At 37.2% G+C, this 21,782-nt stretch overlaps 1 protein-coding gene across 8 annotated transcripts in view; it reads left to right on the forward strand.

Annotated features, from left to right (window-relative positions):
- Window positions 1–21,782, forward strand: part of ZNF385B (zinc finger protein 385B) — a 170,493-nt gene that overhangs the window by 114,997 nt on the left and 33,714 nt on the right. For all 8 annotated transcript variants that reach the window (XM_067000076.1, XM_048061394.2, XM_067000077.1 and 5 more), the window contains one exon: window positions 15,724–15,834. In XM_067000076.1, the coding sequence (XP_066856177.1) occupies window positions 15,724–15,834 (111 nt within the window). The remainder of the gene's footprint in view (window positions 1–15,723; window positions 15,835–21,782) is intronic.

The raw sequence follows: 21,782 nt of genomic DNA on the forward strand, positions 1-21,782 counted from the left end.
TTTTCTTTGTGAACATTTTCTGAACACATGCTCCTCTCCACATGGGGTACTTTCAGATAAAATGCTGAGCAGACCCGGATTTTTTAAAAGGAAAGAATACCCTATGTATATCTTATTTTCTTGACAGAATTCTGTGATTTAGTTTAAGATGCCTCCCTTCTGTTTCTCATAAATCAGCAGTAGTTCTAAAAATAATGCGGATGTGTGTATAACACTTAGCAATTCATGCTCCAAATGAATTTTTCTTTGTTCCTTAGGACTTGCTTATTATGTAGGCCAAATTAGTTGGGGATGCTGGTACTGACTCTTTTGGATACATGCCTTTATTCTTCAGCTAGGGAGCTTTTTTTTATTTCAATGCATCAGCCAGAAAGGGATCTTCTGAGTGCAGAATAAAGGACTCCAAGCAGCAAAGTGTTGCAGAACAGGTACTCTGTTCTTTCCTGGGCTTTTTGGAGCACCGGCAAATAGTTTTGTCAGATTAGGACAAGTGTGATCAGGCTGTCACAGCCTGAACGTGGGCTGGTGCATGGAAGGACAGGAGCGCTCTCAGAAGTGCTGCAGCAACAGATCCAATGGGGACAGCATGTTAGTCCTGGCATCAAGTTCTGTAAACTCTTACTCAGTTACTTGTACCCCTCTGCATGAAATGCATAGCTTGAATCAAATTTTTGGCTAGTATGACTTAGAATATTTTTTATTTATAGCAGAGTGGGATCCAGGAGGTTCCCAAATTGGTACCTCTAATTTGGAACGGAAGCTGTGCAAAAAGGTATTGTTTAAATACAGATGGTCTTTAACATGCAAAAAAGACTAATGATTCCTTAACATGTAACATCTTGCACGTTGATTACATGTTAAGATCTGTGAGACTTCAAAGTCAAGTATATAACGTTAGTGAAAATCAAAGGTAAGATTACCACACAGTTTTAATTAGGTCCCCATTGTGCATCTATTATAATGCAATCTTGTATTTTACACTACTGACTTTCACCACAGAGCTTCATCTTCTGTTCCAGTCTTTCTCTGCACATTCTTGATGCATTTTATTATGTCATCCGTTCTGTGGACTGTATGAGGAAAATATGCTTTGTGGTCACATCACAGAAGCTTATATCTATGCATGAGCTAAAATGGATGAAAGCAAAGTTTTATTTTACAAAGCAAACTGAATGATCACTGCCTGTATCTCCCTATAAGAGATGTATAGTCCCTAGGAAAAAAAAAATAGCCCTGAAAACTCCGGCACATTCTACCTTGTCCTGAAATGAGAGCAGCACTGCTTCATTCAAATTTAGTTGAAGTGGTGCGGCCAGGGACCCGTCGGTCTGCACAAAAGCAGTATCAGCAATTTCTGAGATTCTATCATCATAGAAAATAATCAGCAATTCATATGCTTCCTTCCAAGTTTGTTATGGCCTCAGGGGTAATCAAAGATTATAGTATCTCTTGTAGCATTCACATTAGTGAGATATTTTCCATCTAACTAGACCACAATTGGTTTCTAAATGCTGGTTTGTGCCTTCATAGTTTAGAGGACTCATGGGTTAATGTGGCCTGGTTGCTGCCTCAGAGTCTATTTCTCTTCCAGTAGGTTATGCTGAGTCTTTGCATTAGAGTTCAGATCTCCCCTTGCAAAGCAGACCAGAAGTATTTTACATTTGCCAGGGAAGGTGAGCCAGCTGGAATAGGCTACAGGAAGGGAAAGAGGAGCTGACTGGTAACGTAGTCAGATATCTCTGTCTTTTCTCCATCATTAGCCTTGCCTGGACTAAGTATCTCTGGCCTGTACCCAAGAAGACTACCGGCAGGGACTAATTTGCTCTTTCCTCTTCTGCATTTTCAATTATGTCCCTCATTTTTAGTTGCTACCTCTCTAGTTCTCGTTTGCTCTCCCTCAAATTTGAAGGGCCCCCTAATCAAGCAGATCAGAGCGCTGTGCCTTATATCGCCCGCTACTCATCCTGCGTGCCAAGAGCCTCTCCTGCTTTTGGCACTGCACTGCAGTGCAGGAGCTTTCTGTTTCCTTCGCAGGATCTGAATTTCAGCCACTTAGCGCTCTGCTGCCATGCCAAAGTACACACTGGAGCTCAGGCTTGTATACAGGAGGAGCGGATTCCAGATGCAGCCAACCGGATGGTGCCAGGCCATTACCTACTGTCCCCTGTCCCATGCAGCCTGTCCTTGTGCTCTCATTTCCCCTTCTCCCTTCTGTGCAGTGCCAAGGGAACGGAACCTGCTCTGTTCATCTCCCTCAGAAATATTCTGCTCCTGAGAACAGGTGACGTTTCATAAGAGCAATACCTTGATCTCATTACCTAACAACACAGGAAAGAAATTGAAGTAAATAATTTAAAAGCAGTGCTTTGTGGAGTAGCTGGATGCTTGGTTTGGTCTGGATTGGTTATGTTTTGATTTTTTTTTTCTTAAAAAAAAAAAAAGGCAAGATTTTTTTAACAGGCCTCTTATGTGCCCTTTTTTATAGTTAGTGCAGGCACACAAAGCTCCTCAGGTTTTCCTCTGGTCCTTTGTGGAGAACTTAGAAGTGCTCCTCCTTTACCTTCAGTTATTCTGTAGTCTGTACAGTGCACGTTTTCCAGATCATAGCCAAAATCATCCAAACTACAATATGAGAAATTGAGGGATACCTTTTATGAATGGCAGAGGGAAAAAAAAAAGAAAAAAAGAAAGACTAATACATGTTTTCCGAGTTATTTACACAAGAGAAAAGATGTTCAGGAACCCCATAATAAAGCCTGAACTGTGGAAGCACAGGCTGCTGCTGCTGTGTTCCTGGGTTAATTCTTGCTGCTGTGACACAGTTTTCCTCTGGCAGTGTCTGCCCCTTCCCTTTGTGTCCTTAGTCTTTTTACAGCAAGCCAGGGATTTCTCCTTGTCCTTCTATGGCTCTGATGCAAATCATCAGAAACCTCTTTCAACTGTGGTATGAATTTCTGGAAAGATTCTTCTTAGTCTTTGGAGGCCCTGAAAAATGTTTATTCAAAGCATTGTATTTTTCCCACAAAGTACTTGAGCTATTTCTGTTGAAACTTTCAAAAAAGATTGAGCTGGAAGCACACACCTGGTAAGATACACCAAGTCTGTATGTGGAAAGGGGGGTGGGGGGGAGACGCTGGAGGGAGTAGTGCTGCCAAAAGCAGGGAGTTGTCACTCACTCTTTGACAGGTTTTACAGTTTGTGGTATTTCAGTTTAAAGATGTAGGTTCCTTAGCTCCTGTCAGAAATCTCTTCAAAGAGCAACTCTCTGCTAAATAAGAGTCTAAATAAATATTTTTTGACTTGTTTCTAGTCTCTAATGCATGTTATTCTCGGGAAAAAAAATCTTATCTAAAATAATAGACTGTCTTTAAAGGTGATTCTCCTCAAACATTAATAATTGTTTGAAGATTCCCATTACCTTGCATTTTCTCTAGCAGGATCTGGATGGATAAGCTTGGTTCTTTAACTTCCCAGTTCAGCAGCCAGATAGGAAGCCTTGTCTCTAAGGAGCGAATGCATTGCCACACACCAGCAAGAAGCAGATGTCCCCCAGCACGCTGGCCTTCTCCTACCGCTTTACTGGCGTTCAGTGTTGATGGTGTGGTTTTTGAAAAATGGTTCCTGAATTGTTCCACTGTTTCTGTTATTGTCCATACAAGTAATTAGGTCACCAGCCTAATTCCTTAAAGAACTACAGTTTCTGCATACAAATTCTAGCATTTCCTGAGTCCTTCAGAAGATCAATTCCTTGGCTGCCTGTTTCATCTGTCTTTACAGAAAGCTGGGAATTAGTCTCCCTGACACTTCCAGAGTACGTATTCCTTCTCCTTGTCAGCACACGGTGTAGCCAAAAAGCCTTTATCTTCATTGAATTGCTTTCTTAAGTTAGTAGTGTCTTCATGACACAAGGAAGATGTTTAAAGGAAGAAGATTATTAACCATAAATATTTCAGACATTAGACCACAGAAAGATGGACTGTGAGGCAAATGTCTCCTCTCACAGCAGGCAGTTGCAAAATTGCAGTCTAAGACAAACGGGGAGCGTGTGTTTCACCACTGTGCTTATAGAGATTTCAGTAGTTTCTAATTGCAAGTTCTCTTGTCCTAAGAAAGAATCCAGAGCACCTTTAGAAAAGTCTCGATTCTTGATGTGTCAGCTGAATGCAGAAGCACCTGCTCGTGTGGCATGCTGGCTGTACCTGCTCAGCATTCCTGCCCTCACTTACAGCTTGCTTGCATCCCACCATGAAAAAGTAAGAATTACAGAAGTGATTAATTAATAAATGACAAGAATTAGCCAAGAATTAATGGCTGTTGTACTCTCTCTTTCTGAATGTGGGTATAGCTGCCGGTCTTTTAATTTAAATGCACTCAGTTTTACAGCAATTTAAGAATAGTGTATGGCAATTTAGAGTCATTGTGTGAAAGCTGTCTTTTGTTGGCATTCCTGAAAGCTGATGGTACGCAGGTCTGAGGCCCTGACCAAGCCATTTCAACTACCTGAGCAGGGCTCATTTCAAGAGCTGTGGCTTTCAACGTGGTCTTCTCCATACACAATCTGTCTAATCCCATAGTGGATACGTACAAACTTCATATGCTACCCCAACTTAATGCTATGGAAAGAGAATGAGATGTATTAGAAAAGACCAGTTTTTCCTTTTGCCTACTCTGTATCTCATTTACTTAGATTTACAAACAAATACAAACAATCAGATTTTGATTCTGCGTTAATTTTCAGGGCAGGTTTGGTTAGAAATGGATTTCTCTTTTAAAGACTCTTATGCAAATACAGCGTTGTTCTTTTATTTTAATCAAAAGCATTTTAAAAATTGTTTGTGTAGTGTGTGGTACTGATAAGATTAAGAAAACAGACAAACACATTATTGTGTTTTTTTGTGTGAAGAAAGTTTTATTCGTTACTGGGGAGAGTAGATGACAGTTGTCAGCTAACATAAGAAATTTTCAGTTCTGACTTGATTCTAATTTATATTCAGCTATTTTATACATTTATGTTAAAATGCATATATACATATAATTTATCAATTTTTAGATACATATTTTTAGTATGTGAAAGGTAACTAAGCTAATTCATTTTAGAAGACTAGGCTTCCTGTGTCCTTATTCTTTCCTGTTCAAAGAATTGATTGAGGCCATGAATTTGGCTCTAACTTCTCTTAACATGGTTCAGAAGTGTGGAAGAAATTCATATCTACCTACGAGGATACCTCTTATGTGCATGTGATATTGGTGTTCTGGAACAGGCTGGGAACAAGAGAACTGCCAGCAAAACTTAAAGCAGACCCTCAAAAAGAAAAGGGTGAGGTCTAAAGGCATCCTCAAAGATGAAAGCAAGAATTAGGAATCTTGCTCACCCCACACATTATGTAAGTTTTTCTGACCACTACCTCCTAGTCCTGAATCTTTTGTCAGGATTCTACTGAAAGGTAATTTTTCATATTAGTTTACCTATTTGTATTATTTTATTGTCGGATGGTAATAGTGTAAAAAGAAGAGCTGTGCTCTCAGGGTATGCTATTGGTTTGATTTCCAGCATGTCTCATACAGTAGTATGTTTTTATTTTTTTCTGCATTTGAAAGGAAGATGTTGCTGGTAGTGTTTTTCATTTAGCTTAACACAGCCAAGTGTTCTGAATAACAGCAGCCTTAATAATAAATACCAGTTATATAGCGTTTTCCATCAGAGGATTTTGAAGAGTTGTAAACATGTTATTTAGACCTTTCAGCTTTTTTTTTTTTCTCCACATTTTTGAGAGGAATAATACAAGTACAGTTAAACTTTGGAGCCACTAGAATCACAAATGGAAGGGAAATTGTAATATCACTTAAGTATTGCTTTAGCCAGTGGGGTTGTACTTTGTTCTTTTTCTCAATTTTGGTCTGTCATAGTCCTCAAAACTCATCTTACAGATGCAAAGGCTTGTATGGTAGTAAAGGAGTAATCTGAATGCATTGAAAATGAAGCTGCTGATTTCTTTTAGCTGGTTCAGTTTAGTATAAAACGAAGCATTAAACCTCAGAATTTACTTTTTTCCTTGTTTCCCATTTGCATATGGGGGAGAATTCTCTTTTGTCCCTGCTTTTGTCCCAAAACATGCTGAGCAGCTTTCTGTTTATTTACTTCAACTACAAGAATCTCCACTCCTGTCCAGAGCAGGAAATTTAACCTTTTTTTTTTTTACCATAAGTTTAACCTATTTTAAACGGAGGCATCCTCTGTTTAAATGATGCCAGCAGCATAATTTGGTGTTCACATTTGCAAACTCAGTCCTTTTATGTACCTGTATCCTCACTTGTGGATAAGCCTTATAAGAAACCGAGACCAAATTCAGAAGTTTTTACTGTGGTGCCTTGCCAATTCTTTGTTTTGTTGGGTTGTCTTTCTATAGACATCAAATATTTTAATAATAATTTTTTATTTTTATTTTTTAATTACAACAATTTCTAAAACAGCAGTGTAATTTAATTTTTAGAACAGTTTTTTTTAAGGCTCTCCTAATGATTGTTTTCTAAACCAGAATTTATTTTTAATGTACAATAAATATATCCACGGGTGAAAGGAAGAAAGGGCAGAGGGAATAAGAGGGAATAGTCCTAGCACTGAAAAAAAATGATAGTAAAAAGAGAATGAAAATATGTTTTTTTCAATTCTCTTTTGATCTCTATGCTTAATCATATCATATTATATAGGGAGAAGGGAAGGGAGAGATTAAAATAATTACATGACTTATTTATTTATTTAATATTTGATTTTCTTGATTTAAGCCAAAGAAATGCAAAGACAGGGTTAACAGAAGAGCAAAAGATCAGGAAATCCCTGGTTTTAATTCAGTTGGACAACGTAGAACATTTTTACTTTTGTTTATGTTATTCTAAGCAACTATTTTGCACTGGTTTAGGAGAGAGAAAATTTTGCTGAGAAGGCCAGGATTCATACTTGGCCTCCTGAGCTCAGTCAGACAAGTTCTTGTGAATTAGACTTTCTAAATGAAACCCCAACTGAAAGCAGCCTCTGCTCCGACTCCCAGAGTTGGTGGTGTTTCAGCCTGCTCCGCCACCCTGACTAGGTCAAAATACAGCAAAATTGTTTGTGCTAGCCTACAAGATGAATAAATGGGCCTGTCAGTAAAGATGTAGGGCTATGCTTCCCAAGTTGATGCTGAGGAAAGAAGATGAATGCATTTCTTGTTAAAAGAAGTAAGATTTAATTAAGTAGGTAAAGAGAGAGTGTATTTGAGCATACTGTTGTCACTTCTAGTGCCTATACTTCAATGGCATATTGAAAATCTGAAGAGGAGTCAGAGGAAAAACTATCAAATGAATCAAGGCTTTTATAATGAGAGGCTTAAGGAATTCAGCTTATTTGATTTATCCAAGAGAAGGTTAAGAGCTGATCTGATTGCAGTGTATACAAGTGCCTACACATTCAGACATTAGGGTGCCCTTTAATCTAATTGAGTGAGGCACAACTAGATTGAGTGATTTGTAACAGACACAGCACGGTGTGGATGTTAGCTGTGGGAATAGTTGATCATTAGCATTGCTTCTCCAGTGATGTTGTAAATTTATCTTAGTTGGAAACTTTTAAATCAAGGTCATGTTCCCCCCTTCCTCCCCCCCCCCAAAAAAAAAAAAAAATTAGGTTCTGGTTGACCACACATTATCAGACTTTGTAATAGGAAGGACTGAAGCTCTCCAGTGTGTGAGAAACTGTCATGCATTTCTCAGGAAATCAGATGTAATGGTTTCTTCTAACCTAAAACAAATCTGTAAATTGCTGTAGATGTTGCTTTCAGTATTTTGTGTGATTGCGGATACAGGCACAGAGAGAGAATCACCCCTTTTCATTTTCCAGTGCAGGCTGGACTTCAAAAGGGGAACAAGCAAGACGGTAGTACACTAAGGGACTCTGCATTATGCCGTAGGAGTGGACGTAAAGCAGGGAGGGGAGCCTAACTGCCGCTGGCAGGAGACAGAAAATCAATGTCTCAAGCCAAGGGTTCCAGCCCTGCAGCTATGTTGGCAGAAATAATGTAGAATTTTCAAAAATGAAATTAGCTCAACAGTAACCTCTACAAGGAAAATTATGAAGCTGAATTTATTAATATTTCATCTCTTTTAACACATAAAAGGTTGTTCCCAGCTCTGAATGCGCTTTTGGTCATCTTGTACTAAAAAGGATGTTGAAACGTAAACTCCAAAGCTTTCTCTTTCCTTTTTATTTACTTTTTAATTTTTAAGTACTCACTGTTATTTCAACAACTCTTTCTGGGTATCTGTAGTGTCTGACATGTTAGCAACTGAATTACAACAAGATTTTTGTTTTGCTTTAAAATGTCTTCAGGCTGATTTCCCTCACTAGTAGTAGTGTGCGGAGGTCACGGCTATCACAGCCACTGTTTTCCTTGGGGAAGCTGGAGCTTGCTGCCAAATTGATCGAGAGGGGAAGAGGCAAACACAGTGATGAGTTGTATTCAGGGACATTTGTGTTCAGAGTACAATGCTGTTCCTGTATTTTGGGAACCATGTGGGAGGGAAGGGAGATATTAGTCCCTGCAGCCTGCCTTGTCTCAGTGAATGCAAGAAGTGCAGGCTTATGTATTTCTGAGCTTGGGAAAAGGCACCTACTCAGAATTTTAAAAAGAACAAAACAGAGAGATGCTGCTCCAAAGACACTCATGGTAAAGTTATGGACTCAATGCAGCCTGCATATGGTTGGGTTTGACTTCAGTAAGATCCAAATTTCATGCTATATGTATATGTATATATATATGCATGATGTGCAAGTACAAAGAGAGGTAGTTAAACAACAAAGTATGATAAGAGCAATCCTCAGACCACAGGATTATGGCAAAAAACTATAATGTCACAAGTTCGTTATTCTTTCTATTCTAATTTAAATATTTGCTCAAATCTTTGACACAGCTGCAGACAATCTGGAAAGAGCTCTCCCCTGGCTCACCTACTAGCCATTTACATCTGTCTGATTTTTTGAACCCCAGAACATTGCGATGAGCATTGAGATAGAAATGTGGGGAGGTTGGGGTTGGAGACCTGCATGTTATTGCATTTTCTGTCTTGGACAACACTCTGAAGCAGTGTCAGAACCCTGAGAGTTATTCATGTGAATAAAGGTTTTATTGAAACAACATGATCTAGAGGGTGGTCGCACACTGGAACAGGCTCCCCAGTGAAGTAGTCACTGCACCAAGTCTGTCTGAATTTAAGAAGAGTTTGGACTGTGCCCTTAGTCACATGGTCTAAACTTTTGGGCAGACCTGTGCGGTGCCAGGAGTTGGACTTGATGGTCCTTATGGGTCCCTTCCAACTCGGGATATTCTATGATTCTATGTTCACCGTATAGAAGTACATCTCTGGGGATGTGCTCTGTGCTAGCTGAGCAGGGCTGATACATGGGCACTGTTGACAGAGTTCCCTCAAGAAAAGTAAGAGGTGTGCCTTAGCAGGTGTTCCTGGTAATGCAAAATAACGAAGGAAATGTGAAACAGTGTAGTGTCCACTTGAACAGTATATTACTCTTCGCATTAGCCCAATGAGAAATATGTTCTCTCTTGTGACAAAAGCATCACAAACATGGAGAGAACAGATTATTGACAGTCTGGGATTGCTAATCATGTCAAATGTTGCATCGCAGTGCTGAATTTTCTGATTTTGTGCTGGACATTTTAACTATGTGCTCTGTTGAGTATGGCTATTCACTTCCATAACTGCTTTGGTCATCATTATATGTACCGTTGTGGTAGAAGGCTGTGTGTATATGGCAGAATTAATGCTAAACTTCAGCATATCACCACTCTCCATGATAGCAGCATGCTCAGCTTTCCTGACAGTTTGAGCTCAAGTACAGAATGAGCCCATGTCAGCACAGAGCTTCATGATCAAGAAGGATGTTGGGAAGATCTGATCTGCAGGATGTTTGTTGCTGTTTGCCTAGGTACTTGCTTATAATATTTTTTTAAAGGCACACTCATAAGGAGGGTAGGCCAGCAGTTTAGAAAAATCCCAGAATTTAGTTTAGATGCTGCCCTGCATTGGTAATTTATATATGTCACTGTTTGCTCCCCTTGATTGCCAGAGGGAAGCACTGGATTGTATTATCAGTTTGTTCCACATACGGTTAAAAATTTTATTTTGTCAGAGTAAAACAGCACAGTATGCCTTAGGGCCACTGTCAGTGTTTGTACAGAAGTTTCTTAAGTGATACTTCATTAAATTTCTCATAGCCACCTATCAATATTCTATTTAAAAATGTTTTTCTAACAGACAACTTTAGATTTGACCTGAGAGTTGTCATGATAGAAGGTAACTGAGTGGAGGGCATAAATTCCCAGTCACAGTTTTAAACTTTGATTTGGAGATCCTTGAGTTCCACTGCCATGAAACGGAGGCTTTATTGCTGCTGTTATGAGAAGATAGCTTTTGGGTGTAGATTTTCATTGGAGTGGTGGCAATAGTATGTATGACACTTGCTTACCATGTATTAATAGCTAAATAGATCAGGAACAGACTGAAAGCTTAGAGAGTAGGTCATTAGGTAGAAATGGCAAATGTAGATCAATGGACCATCACAAGTGTAGATGTCTAACCAGCAATTTAGCCTTGCTACTTTATCAGCAGCTTGCGTTGTTATTAACTAGATACTAGGCAAGCACCAAAAGCTTCAGCTCAGATAACATCTAGGTTTATCCAAGCTTTTAAATTGGAGATCGCACCTGAGCAAAAAATAATGAAAGTATTCTGGGTTTGCAATATCACAAAAAGCAGCTCTTCTTGCAATGTAGTGTCAACTTATTCAATCAAAAGGCTCAGAAATGATACCTAGCCTTTCTGTTTGCAGTAGCTTACCTCTTATCAGGATCAGTACAGTTATTTCTGAGGCTTACAAGATGTTGTTTGTGCTGTCTGCTATGTGTAGAGACATGTTAAAATAACAAGAACTTCAGTTTAATGGAAGAAGTTCTCCTGATGCCCTTGCTCAATTTTTTGCCCTCCTTCTTGTGCCTATTTTGATGTCTCTTAGTATAGTCTGGATTGCTTCCCAAAGGGCACAAAAGAAGAATCTGTGGTACCATGAAAAAAAAAAAAAATAGGGCAGGGAGAGTTTCTGTTAGCAAGTGTTATAACAGAACTCAAGGATAAAATGAATTACCGATGATAGTGTGTAACAGCTCATATATGCTTTTGTACCCGAGGGCTGAATCGTGTGAAATGTAATGCAAGTTCTTAAAATCCATTCTGTGGAAAATGTAAGCTATTAGATGACATATTTTTGCCAAGCAAATTAATAGGAACCTTAGTAAGAATAGTATGAGAGGACACTTCATACTGTAAACTATCTGGAAATTGTAATCATAAATTACAAATCCCCTTTTTAAAGGGGAAACCTTCTTTACAAGCATGTTCAAAAGGGGTCAACAAATATGTGAGTAAGGATGTTTTGACTGAGACATTTTGAATTACCAAAGGATTTTTCACAAAGCTCCTTAGCAAAGATTTTGAAGAAAACTGAGTAACCTGGCATAAGAGGATTACTGCAAGCCAAAAAGGTACTTAAGCGTTGAGTTGAGGAAGTTTTCTAATGGGGAAATTGCTTTTCAAGGTAGTAAGAACAAAGATTAAAAAAAAAAAAAAAAGTGAAAGATTGTAATGAGACTGAGAATGTACACAAGAAATGTCTGGTGAAATTCCATCTAGATAAATATACAGTGATGTACATGGAAGGAAAAGTTCACAAAACTTCACATGCAAAATAATGTGCTATGAGTTGGCTATTCTCACTTGGGAGTGGGAACTTGGGTTTTTGATATGGAATTCTGTGAAAAACATCTGCTCAGAGATCAGCTCTGATCCACCCTGAGTAATGTATGAAGCATTTTGAAAAGTTAGATAGAATTTGTACCAATTTGTTAGAATTGAGAAGGGCAGCAAGGATGCCCCAAGGAATGGGACAACGTCTATGTGCAGAATGATCAAGCAACACAGATACAATTTTGTATGTGGTACAGGCCTTAGAAAAATGAGTTGTATGGAGCCAGGCTTAAAGAAGAAAAATTGTTTCTTGACACAGCAGGTTGTAGGGAATGGAGCTCAGTGCAAAGTGTGGAGTTTTCTAATGTTTAGGGAGAGTCTGGGAAAGCATATTGAAGAGAAGGTCACTGGGATTTATCAAATACACATAAAACATACTTGGTTCTGCAAAATTTGATAGGAAAAAGTACGGGGACAAATGCAAATGATGTATTTGAGGGAAACGCCATGTATGTTTGTGCTGCTCTTGTTCTTCTCTTAATGACTGCATACGGCTGTTTGCAGGGGGCAAAATGAGGTGGAGGTGCAGTAGAGGTTAGCTACTATGTTCTTCTATGCTTTTCGATTGTCTGTTGCTGCATTAGCATTTTGGAAGTGCTTCAAAAGTCATTGTCACCAACCTCAGTGGTTGTAGATGTCTCTTACATTTACATATTCTGAAACTGGAAAAAAAGAAGTACTAGTAGGAGATTACTGCTGAAACCAGTACAGATTCCTTGCTCATTGTAATAGTAATCCTTGCACATTGTAATAGTTCAGATGGTTTTAGGCAGACTCATTGCAAAACAATAGTATATCCAACTTTGTTGGAAAGATGTTTTTTAATTTAACTTTTTATTAAATGAACTGAACTAAGAGAGCAAGACTAAAAGGTTGTTAAACTTGTTTATGGATACTAGAGCCAATTATTTATTCACTTATTCTTTAGCATAAACAGCATAGTGCAAGTTTTTATTTGAATTTGTGGTAGCTATTTAGTTACTATTTTTTTATAGAACTGTTTTTTAAATACCGGTGCTCCCAACTGCTCAGTGTGCTGCATCATTTCCTAATACATACCTCAATAAATAATTTGCTCCCTCTTCCCCACTCCCTCCCTCCCTGCAACGAAGAGGATAATTTTGTTTAGTAATCTGAGATCAGTTTACCCTGCAGCATTAATCTTCCAACAGAGAGATACTATTTTTTTTTTCCAGCATGCTGTAATCCACCCTAGTTTCTGATATATTTAAAACCTGTTAATTGTTAATAGGTTGTGCTTCTTGAATTCTAATTGCGACTACATGTGGGGCTCTGGTTTGGGGAAGGATCAGTGGCTGCTCCCAGGGGAGCCCTAGTGGTACTTTCTGGAGGCAGCACGAGCTGTGTTATTTGTGAGAGTTTGTTTTTGGGCTGCTGCATCTGTCTGAAACTGGGACTCTGTGCATAGTCTGCCTTGTATGTTTTTGAACTGATGACTGCTAATGTTAGCACTGTGGATTGCTATCTGGAACACACAGAGGAATCGTTGAGCATTGCTTCTTTTCCTTTTCTTTTCTTTTTTTCCTTTTTTTTTTTTTTTTTTAAATGGGACTGCAGACACTAGTAGGTATTTTTGCTATTACTTCTCACTGAACTCAGACACTTCAAATGGTTGAGGTACTTTTCAGCATTACTTTTTTGTTCTAGATTACCTGATCTAGCAATTAGTAGTTAAGTTGAGAAGTAAAACATGTGCCATTTTTTAAAAAAAATGCTGTTCCCTAATGATACAGCAATCTTTTAATATATTATAAATGTGATAATGTGTATCAAATAACATATCTATTATAAAATGAATGATGAAAAATTTTTAATCTGCATGTATAATTGTGCTATATTATGCGGGGGAATGCAGTAAATGAAACAAGTCAGAAACAGGGTTTTTGTTTTATTTTAAACTGTTAAACTTTGAACTGTTACTGTAGTCCATAAGGAAACACGAAATAAAGATGTTTATTTCAGTTTTTATTTTAGACTTTATCGCATTCATTGTAGCAACACTGTGGTGTCATTTAATAATTCACTATTTCATTCTAAATGATGTTTTTACTTTTGTAGCTGTTTGTCTTAACATAGTACCACTGTGGCAATGAAGTCCAGAATTTAATGGCAAAAGCTGATTAAAAATTGTATTATCTCCAAAAAATTAGATAGCAATAACATCTACAAAACCACGCATTTGGTTTAAGAGGAATCTAGCAAGAAACCACTGTAGCCTTAGCCCCAAAAAAATAAAATTGTTTAGTAGGAGTTGAATGTTAGGTAATGGATTATTAGAGAATCTATTTTTAGGCAGATATGATGCAAAAGGTTTTTCTTACATTTTTGTTTGTAGATGTGCATATATGCAGAAAAAATCCTTGTTAATGCAGGTTTCTCTGGAAGCATGGTTTTGTTCCAAGGAAAAATTGCAATCTTTATTCTCAGGTTTAGAAACTCTGGAAGCAGCTAACTTGAAATTATAATTCTTTAATTAATAAATCATTAACTTCAACTTCCTTTTTTCCTTTTATAAGTCAGTTTGCTGTCAGATATGTGATGTGTATCATCCAAGATTAAACAGCCAGGTTTCATTTCTTAAAATAGTACTGTAAAGGAAAAATCATCACTGTGACTGCAAAACAAGCTTCAGAAAAATGTAACTTTCAAGCAAATTGAACTATTTTCTCTTGTGCTGATTTAAAGACAAGGTTGGGAAATAAGCATTTATCTTTTCTTGTAGATGGCCATTTTCCTCCTCTCCTTTTCAGACTCTATTTCGTATCTTAATTTAAAAATGTAAGACCACACATGCACAAGTGCTCATAGGATGATGGAGGTTGGAAGGGGCATCAGAGGTCACCTGGTCCAACTTCCTGCTCAGAGCAGTGTCAGCTGTGAGATCACTCCAGATATACTATTTTATACAAATTGAAAAAATGATTGAATCTTTGAATCAAAAAATTCATTTTAATCTTTATCTATACTGCATCATGAACAAGACATTATGCTTAACTGAGACCTTAATGCAGTAGCAGTTATTACCCTTCTTTAACTTCCAGTGCTGTTCCCCCATGCCGGTATAGTTAACAACAGAGCTCTCTGCAGTCTTGAGGATATTCTCAACTAGTGTTCAGCAGTGGTCCTGGTATTTAGCAGAGATGTAATCATTTCCAAATTGTGAAAATGATCAAATTTAGGATTATATTCAGTGCTTTACTTATCTCCAGTTTTTCAGGGTGTCAAAATGTTTTTTGAACTGTGATAACTTTGGTTACTTTTTCCTGGTGCAGTCTTACCAAAGACTCTGTCACTCACCAGTTCTGCATAGAAATGTTTGGAGATTGTGATCATTTTCTAAGCAAATGATGTTTCTAATGGAGCCTGCAAAGGACTTTCTCTGACAAAGAAATCTCCAGGAGATAATATATTCCAAATAACTGATGATATCTATCACTGAACAGAAAAACAAATAGAGACAAATGACACGGATTTGTTAGAGGGCAAAATTGTTTTTTCATAACGTCTGTTGAATCACTGGGTAACATGGGGAGGCTTTTGGGGCCTCTTTGCAATTCAGATGTGACTATCAGGCCCTGAGAATGTGGAGGATGTGTAGGATTTGGGGAGAGGTTATTTGGTAGCCTGGGGGTGGCAGCAGTGATGGAGCTGCCTGTTGTTGTTTTTATAAGCTCTGGCAGGCTACAAAATCCCCAACCTGTGTTAAATCTAATTATTATGAGGACTGAAATATTATCTCCCCTTGTTTATCTCAAAAAAGTAAAGAATAGGCTTCCAGTAGAAAGTTACTTTTTTTTTTTTCTTTACTGTATATTGCCCTGAGAAGTTATAAATGGATTGTTGTTTGTTCTCCAGATGGATCCTGTGCAAAAAGCAGTCATAAACCATACCTTTGGAGTGTCCGTTCCCCCAAAGAAGAAACAAGTCATTTCCTGTAATGTCTGCCAGCTTCGCTTTAACTCTGATGTGAGTATTGGCTGTTTTCATCCCTTCCACCCCACCCCTTGCCTTTTCTATTTGGTCACAATTTGTATAATTAATCCAAGCCTCTTTTTTTTTTTTTTTTCCAAAGTAAGTCATTATAGTTCTGCATACATGCTGCTCAACCTGATGGGGTGATACCTTGCCCACTCAGAGTGGAAGTCTGTAGTGGTACATTGTTCTTCATTTTTCTTGAAAGTGTCTGGAAAGTAGTGGTCTTCACACATAACCTTAACTAATTGATTGAGAGTGATACTGCCAAGGCAAACAGACCAGCTGAGTGACTGGTGCCGACTGCTACCACGCACCTTTGTTCTTGGATTTGAGGACTAGGCTGTACTTTTTTCTCAAGTTCCAAACAGTAAATCTTTAGGCATGATTTTCAGTCAAACATACACTGAAACAGCACCTCTGTATTTCCAGATATAAAGACTGCATGATATACATCATCACATCCATTGAAAATACCCTATTTGATAATCCAGTAACCTTCAAGAAGGAGCAGACAAACTATGTGTTATCTTAATGTCATACCCACTTTTCTTTTAAAAGAAATACCTTCTTCCTATTGTTCCTACATCCTTTCTGATAATGTCTCCAGGTTTCATAGAATCATAGAATAGTTTGGGTTGGAAAGGACCTTAAAGATCAACAGGTTCCAAACCCCCAAACCTCCCACTAAACCAGGTTGTTCAAAGTCCCATCCAACCTGGCTTTGAACTCTTTCAGGTTTTGGGCACCTTTTCCAGTAACGTTTTTGTTTGTTTGTTTACCTCTAGCTGTCTTTTAAGTATGATAAGGTTCAAGGAAACTGTTTCCTGAAGTGTAATTCAAAAGAAAGAAAGGGCACTCCAAAAGTGTATATTGACTGATATGCTTAAAATATATATCCAGTTAGTTTTTCCCAAGCAGCTTGAAAACTAAAGAAATCCAAGAATGTTAAAAGTTTTTTTTTTAAAGTGTAATGAAACTACGACTTTTGACAGTTTAAAAGTATATATTTGTTCCTAGAAACTTTGTTAATGTTATTAAGCTATTAAAACCAAAAAGTTCTCAGATATTTTGTTGCTCTCAAGTGTAAGAACTATTACTTAAGTGATGCATGAATATTAAATATTTTGCTATCGTAATTTCAGTCTAAAATAGTTTGAAGACAGCTCCTCAAGGCTACTGAGTGGTTGGTGCTACTGGAGTTTCACAATAAAGCATTGGTACTTTTTGCTCTGCTTTTCTTGCTCTTGCCTCTACTATTCTATTTTGAAGTGACTTGTAATGTGATTTCCCCAGTTTGACTTTCTTGTCTAGGCTGGCAAGGATTTTGAAGCATTGCAGTCTTACCTTCAAATTGATTTCTGAATCAAAAATCTGTCATCGTTTCACAAGCTTATTAAACTTTCTTTGAAGTGGTAATATCTACTTAACAGATTTCAAAAGTCTTTTTATTTATTTATTTATTTATTTAGTTCACTTGTCATTTCTCTTTAAGGTTAAGGTTTAAGTTTAAAAAATCTTTTTGCTCTGATTGTTGGTCCAAATACTTACTTTAACTGATTAAAACAAGGAACCAATAAAGTTCTGCTTCTGAGTTGAGCCTTCTTTTGTCACAGAGAAGGTGGCTCAGCCTGTTTCTTCTCTTCCCTCTCTTTCTGAGGTCAGGATCCCTCCTGCTGGTGGGTCATGTCCCTAGAGGAGTTGTTCATTTCGTCTACAGTGATGTTTGGATGGACAATAGTATATCAAGGCAGGTAGCTTGAATCACAGCTCAGTGGCACAAAACAAAAAAGAGATGAAATAGTGTATCGTTTTGTACATCTGCCAACTGAGCAATTTTTCCTATCTAGACTTGCTCACAAGGTAGAACAAAAAGTGCATATTGTATTCTGCTTCAAATGGTGACATCACAAGAGCATGTCAGATTATAGCCTTGTTCCCTCTTCTGGGGTGGCTGTATTCATACTCTGTCATACTCCTTTCTTTCTAAACATGCTCAAAATGCCCTGTTCTAGCTACTAGAAGATAAAATCCTTTTGCAATGGATGGTTTTAAGAATGGATGAGGCATCACGACCATGCTGCTGGTAGTGATAAAAAGCAGTTCCTTATTTTCTACAGCAGTTTGTTTTACCGGGGCATTCATAAGCAACCTGGAAATTCGATTTTAGAATGTGCTGAGACTCTAATAGTGTTATTAGTACTAGAAAATACTTAAAGTTTCAAAAATATTTCATAATCAGAGCATACAGCAATATTTGGAGAACGAGTTTTCATAGAATAGCACTTCTACTGTAAAAGCTGTCTAGCCTTTCATGACATTATTCAGTTTCTCCTGGGAAGCTTACATAAGATTTTAAACCTTTTCTCCAGGTTCAGTCTTCTAACCTTGAGAGTTATTCATCTATGTGTGTGTTGCCTTTTTTTTTTTCTTGTGTGAGATTTTATTTTATTTAAATATTATTCCTCCCTCACAGCCTGTGATAATCTGTATTGTCATAATTTCAGAGATAATGCCCTTTCCAATCAGCTCTGGAGACTCTTTTGTAATCTCTTGATGGATTTTTTTTTTACATGCATGTAATGTAAAATACAAGTATTTTCTTGTGGCTGTTACGCCTTGAAATGATGATGCATAGTTCCTTCTTAGCTTGTAACCTCCTTCATAAAAATAAAAACCTGGGCCCTTTGCTTGTATTTTTGTTTTTGGTACTTTTATAATGTGAAATTTTATTTGGGGTGTGGAACAGTCTTTACAGTCTATAATGTGTCTGGGGACAGGGGAGAAGGCAGTCAGATATTTGTGACCATATTATCTGTTGAATCTTTCAGAGGATCTGTTCCACCGTGCAACATTATAAGAATGTTTTGAAACCCTTTCTGGTGGCATCAAATTATGATAACTTGCATCAAACTCTTGAGCGTAGCACACTGCAGAATGAAATTTGCAGTTCATCCACTTCATAGTTACAATTCCTTCCTCTAGCTCTACAAGGCTGGCGTGCTCCTTGTAGTTGATGGGCATTTTGTTCCTTTGAACTTCCTTTGACCTAAATTATGCAAGCAAATGAAATAAAAATGACAAAAAATAGCTATTAAGTAGTTTTCTTACTTCTTTTTTCCTCCTAAATGAATTTCAGCTGCATGGTGTTTGAAGCTTCTGACCTGATTCCAGTAGTGCTCTATCTACTGCATGAGTAGTGGATATTTGTCTGTGAGAAGAAAATTGGTTTCCTTGCCTGTAATGTTTTTTTCACATTGTGGGTACTCACTGGTCTGGATCAATAGACCAAAATATTTCTGACTTAGTCAATTTTTTGTTTTTCAGCCTCCCATTAAATTAACACAGTAAATTGCAAAGGTTTCAGATTTCTTTTCATCTGTTAGTGTGTTTGTTAGTTTAGCTTTGTTAAGAAAGAGTGTCCTGACATCAGAAACAGAAGCAGGGATTTGCAGCTATCTGCAGGAGGATAAAGTCTAATATCAGGGATGGAACACATTTTAAAATAAGTTGTCTTCACTCCAGGAGTAAACATACCTAATGTTGAAGCGATGTTTTCTTTATTTTGAGAAGCAAAATTTTCTGGGAGTTTTCAGTTTGCTAGAGAGTTTCTAACGGAATTCTTTAGGATCTTCCAATCTTCTGTAATTTTAAAACATTTTTTAAAAGCAAAGCCAAAGGAAAAGATCTGCATGCAAACTTAGTGTAGTTTTAGTCTGACCAGTTTATCCTCCTTCAAAACAGAAATGAATTTTGACTCATACTCTTCCAACTATACTCTTTCTATGCAATGGAGTTTAATCTGTCAATACATGTGGGAAATAAATATATCTCTTCAAGATATTCTCTTCCGTATCTTGTCTCTGCTTCATAAATCTCAAAAGGTAATTTAGGGAACAACCATATGGAGTTTGGAGGGGGGAGTGAGGGGTGAGGTTATTCTTTCCCCTGTTCTTTTCTGAAACAGGATATTAATTTGGTTAGCAAAGAAAATATTTATGGTCTTTAAACCTCTTCAGAAGATAATATTTTGACTTTGGAATAGCAGATTTCAGAGGTCAAAACTGACCTCTGTCAGTGGTACTTCTGTCCCTCATCTTGTTTCTTCTTCATAGTCATATTGGATTTCTTTTTGTTGTTAATCATGCATTGTTTTTCAAACATGCATTGTTTTTCATGCAAAACAATCATGCATTATTTTTCTTTTTGTTTCAAAGAAGCAAAGCCTAAATAGCAAGACTAGGAGAATAGGTTGCAAGGAAAAATAGGAAAAAGGTTGCAAGGTGGTCAGCATTATTTTTTTAATTAAGCTCTGTTACAAATCATTTGTATAACAGGGCCTTGATAATAAGAACATTACATCAAGAACCTGACTCCAGTTTCTACTACTTATGCCCATCATAATTTATTAATTATGCAGGAACAATATATGCAATTTTTATTTGGCATATGGTAAATTGTTGAAAGGGTACTTATGAAATGATTGAGGTGAGTCCAAACTGTTAACTGTTTACCTACAGAGTTGAAAACCAAAGAGTTTAGTTCCAATGATTTATAAATAGAATAATTGATAGGTTTTAGACTTACAGAGGAAACAAAAGGGTATGTTACACTGTAAGACTGGTTTAGTAAAAGCAGAACAAGGATAAATCCTTGGTTGCTCACTACTTATGCTATTTTGCTTGTGTAAGCTTGTGAAGAAAACGTGAATGAACACCTAATAGTATGAAGAGACTTGGTAGGCATGGTTTGTGTAGAAAATATGAAAAACAAATGTAGTTCATCTTTTCTAGAAAGATGCTATAGCTTGAATATATAATTAATTTAAGGAAGATTCTGTATGTTACCAATGACTGTCAGTGTGACTCTATGTCCCCTTTGTCCTTTTTTCCATCATCCCTGCTATGTACCATTACTAGAAGGCAGAGGCTATAGGTTTTACTTGTACAGCACTTATGCAAATGCACTAATACTAATCATGAACATTTCCCAAATGAACCTTTAGAAATTAATGCTGTTAACTTTGCCAGTGGGCAGACGATTGAGTTAAGGAACACCACGTCTTTCTCAATTAAAGAGAATCAAATTTACATACCTGTTTTTCTGTTGGTATACATTCAGGCACTCAGTATTATTCCTTCAGAGAACATAACAAGTTGTTTGCAAATGCAGTTTTTGTAGAGAGATGCCCAGGTATTTGTCACACAGTATAAAAGTAGTACTTAAAGTTCTTTTGTTAAAACCAGACAGTTAAAACTGTATTGCAGCACAAGACACTCGCATGGCACAGTGGGCCTAACAGTGTGTCTGGTAGTTAAGCTTTACTCTAATATATTTCAAAGAAAATTTGCAAAAGTAAAATACAAGAACACATCAAATTTTCTGAATGCATTATGAATTCTTCGTCATGAATTATTTAATAATTCATGTAGAGAAACATTTCCAGATACGTTTTGAGCTACTTTAACTGGGGACTGGCTAATATATTTGGGTTTGATATGATTTTCATAAAAGTGAAAATAAGGAAACTAAAATAGAATGGAATGGTATTTGACAAAATCAAATATTTTGCTTGAATAGTTTTTTTTTATTTTATTTTATAAAAACAGAGCTGATGTGGAAAGAGAGACCTGTAATTTGAGGGGAAATGTAAATTAATTTCACACAGATGAGGGGACAGCAGAGTGTCACACTTTAAGTGTAGAGAGCTTTTTTTGTTAGAAACTTTAAAATCTGTTCTAAAATTTTCAGCTTGTTAACTGTGCTTTTTTTTTTTTTTTTCCCTTTTTCAGTGGAGGTGGGGATCAGAATTTAGTTATGAGAGTAGCATTTAAAGAAGTAGCAGAAAGTTAATTGACCTAAAGAGTATGATTCCAGGGAAGAAAAAGAAAAAAAGAAGTAAAGGAAGTTAGTAGGGTTGTCAACCATGAAGGGAAGTGAAC

The sequence above is a fragment of the Anser cygnoides genome, chromosome 6 (genome assembly GCF_040182565.1).
Source record: "Anser cygnoides isolate HZ-2024a breed goose chromosome 6, Taihu_goose_T2T_genome, whole genome shotgun sequence".
Taxonomy (NCBI): Eukaryota; Metazoa; Chordata; class Aves; order Anseriformes; family Anatidae; genus Anser; species Anser cygnoides.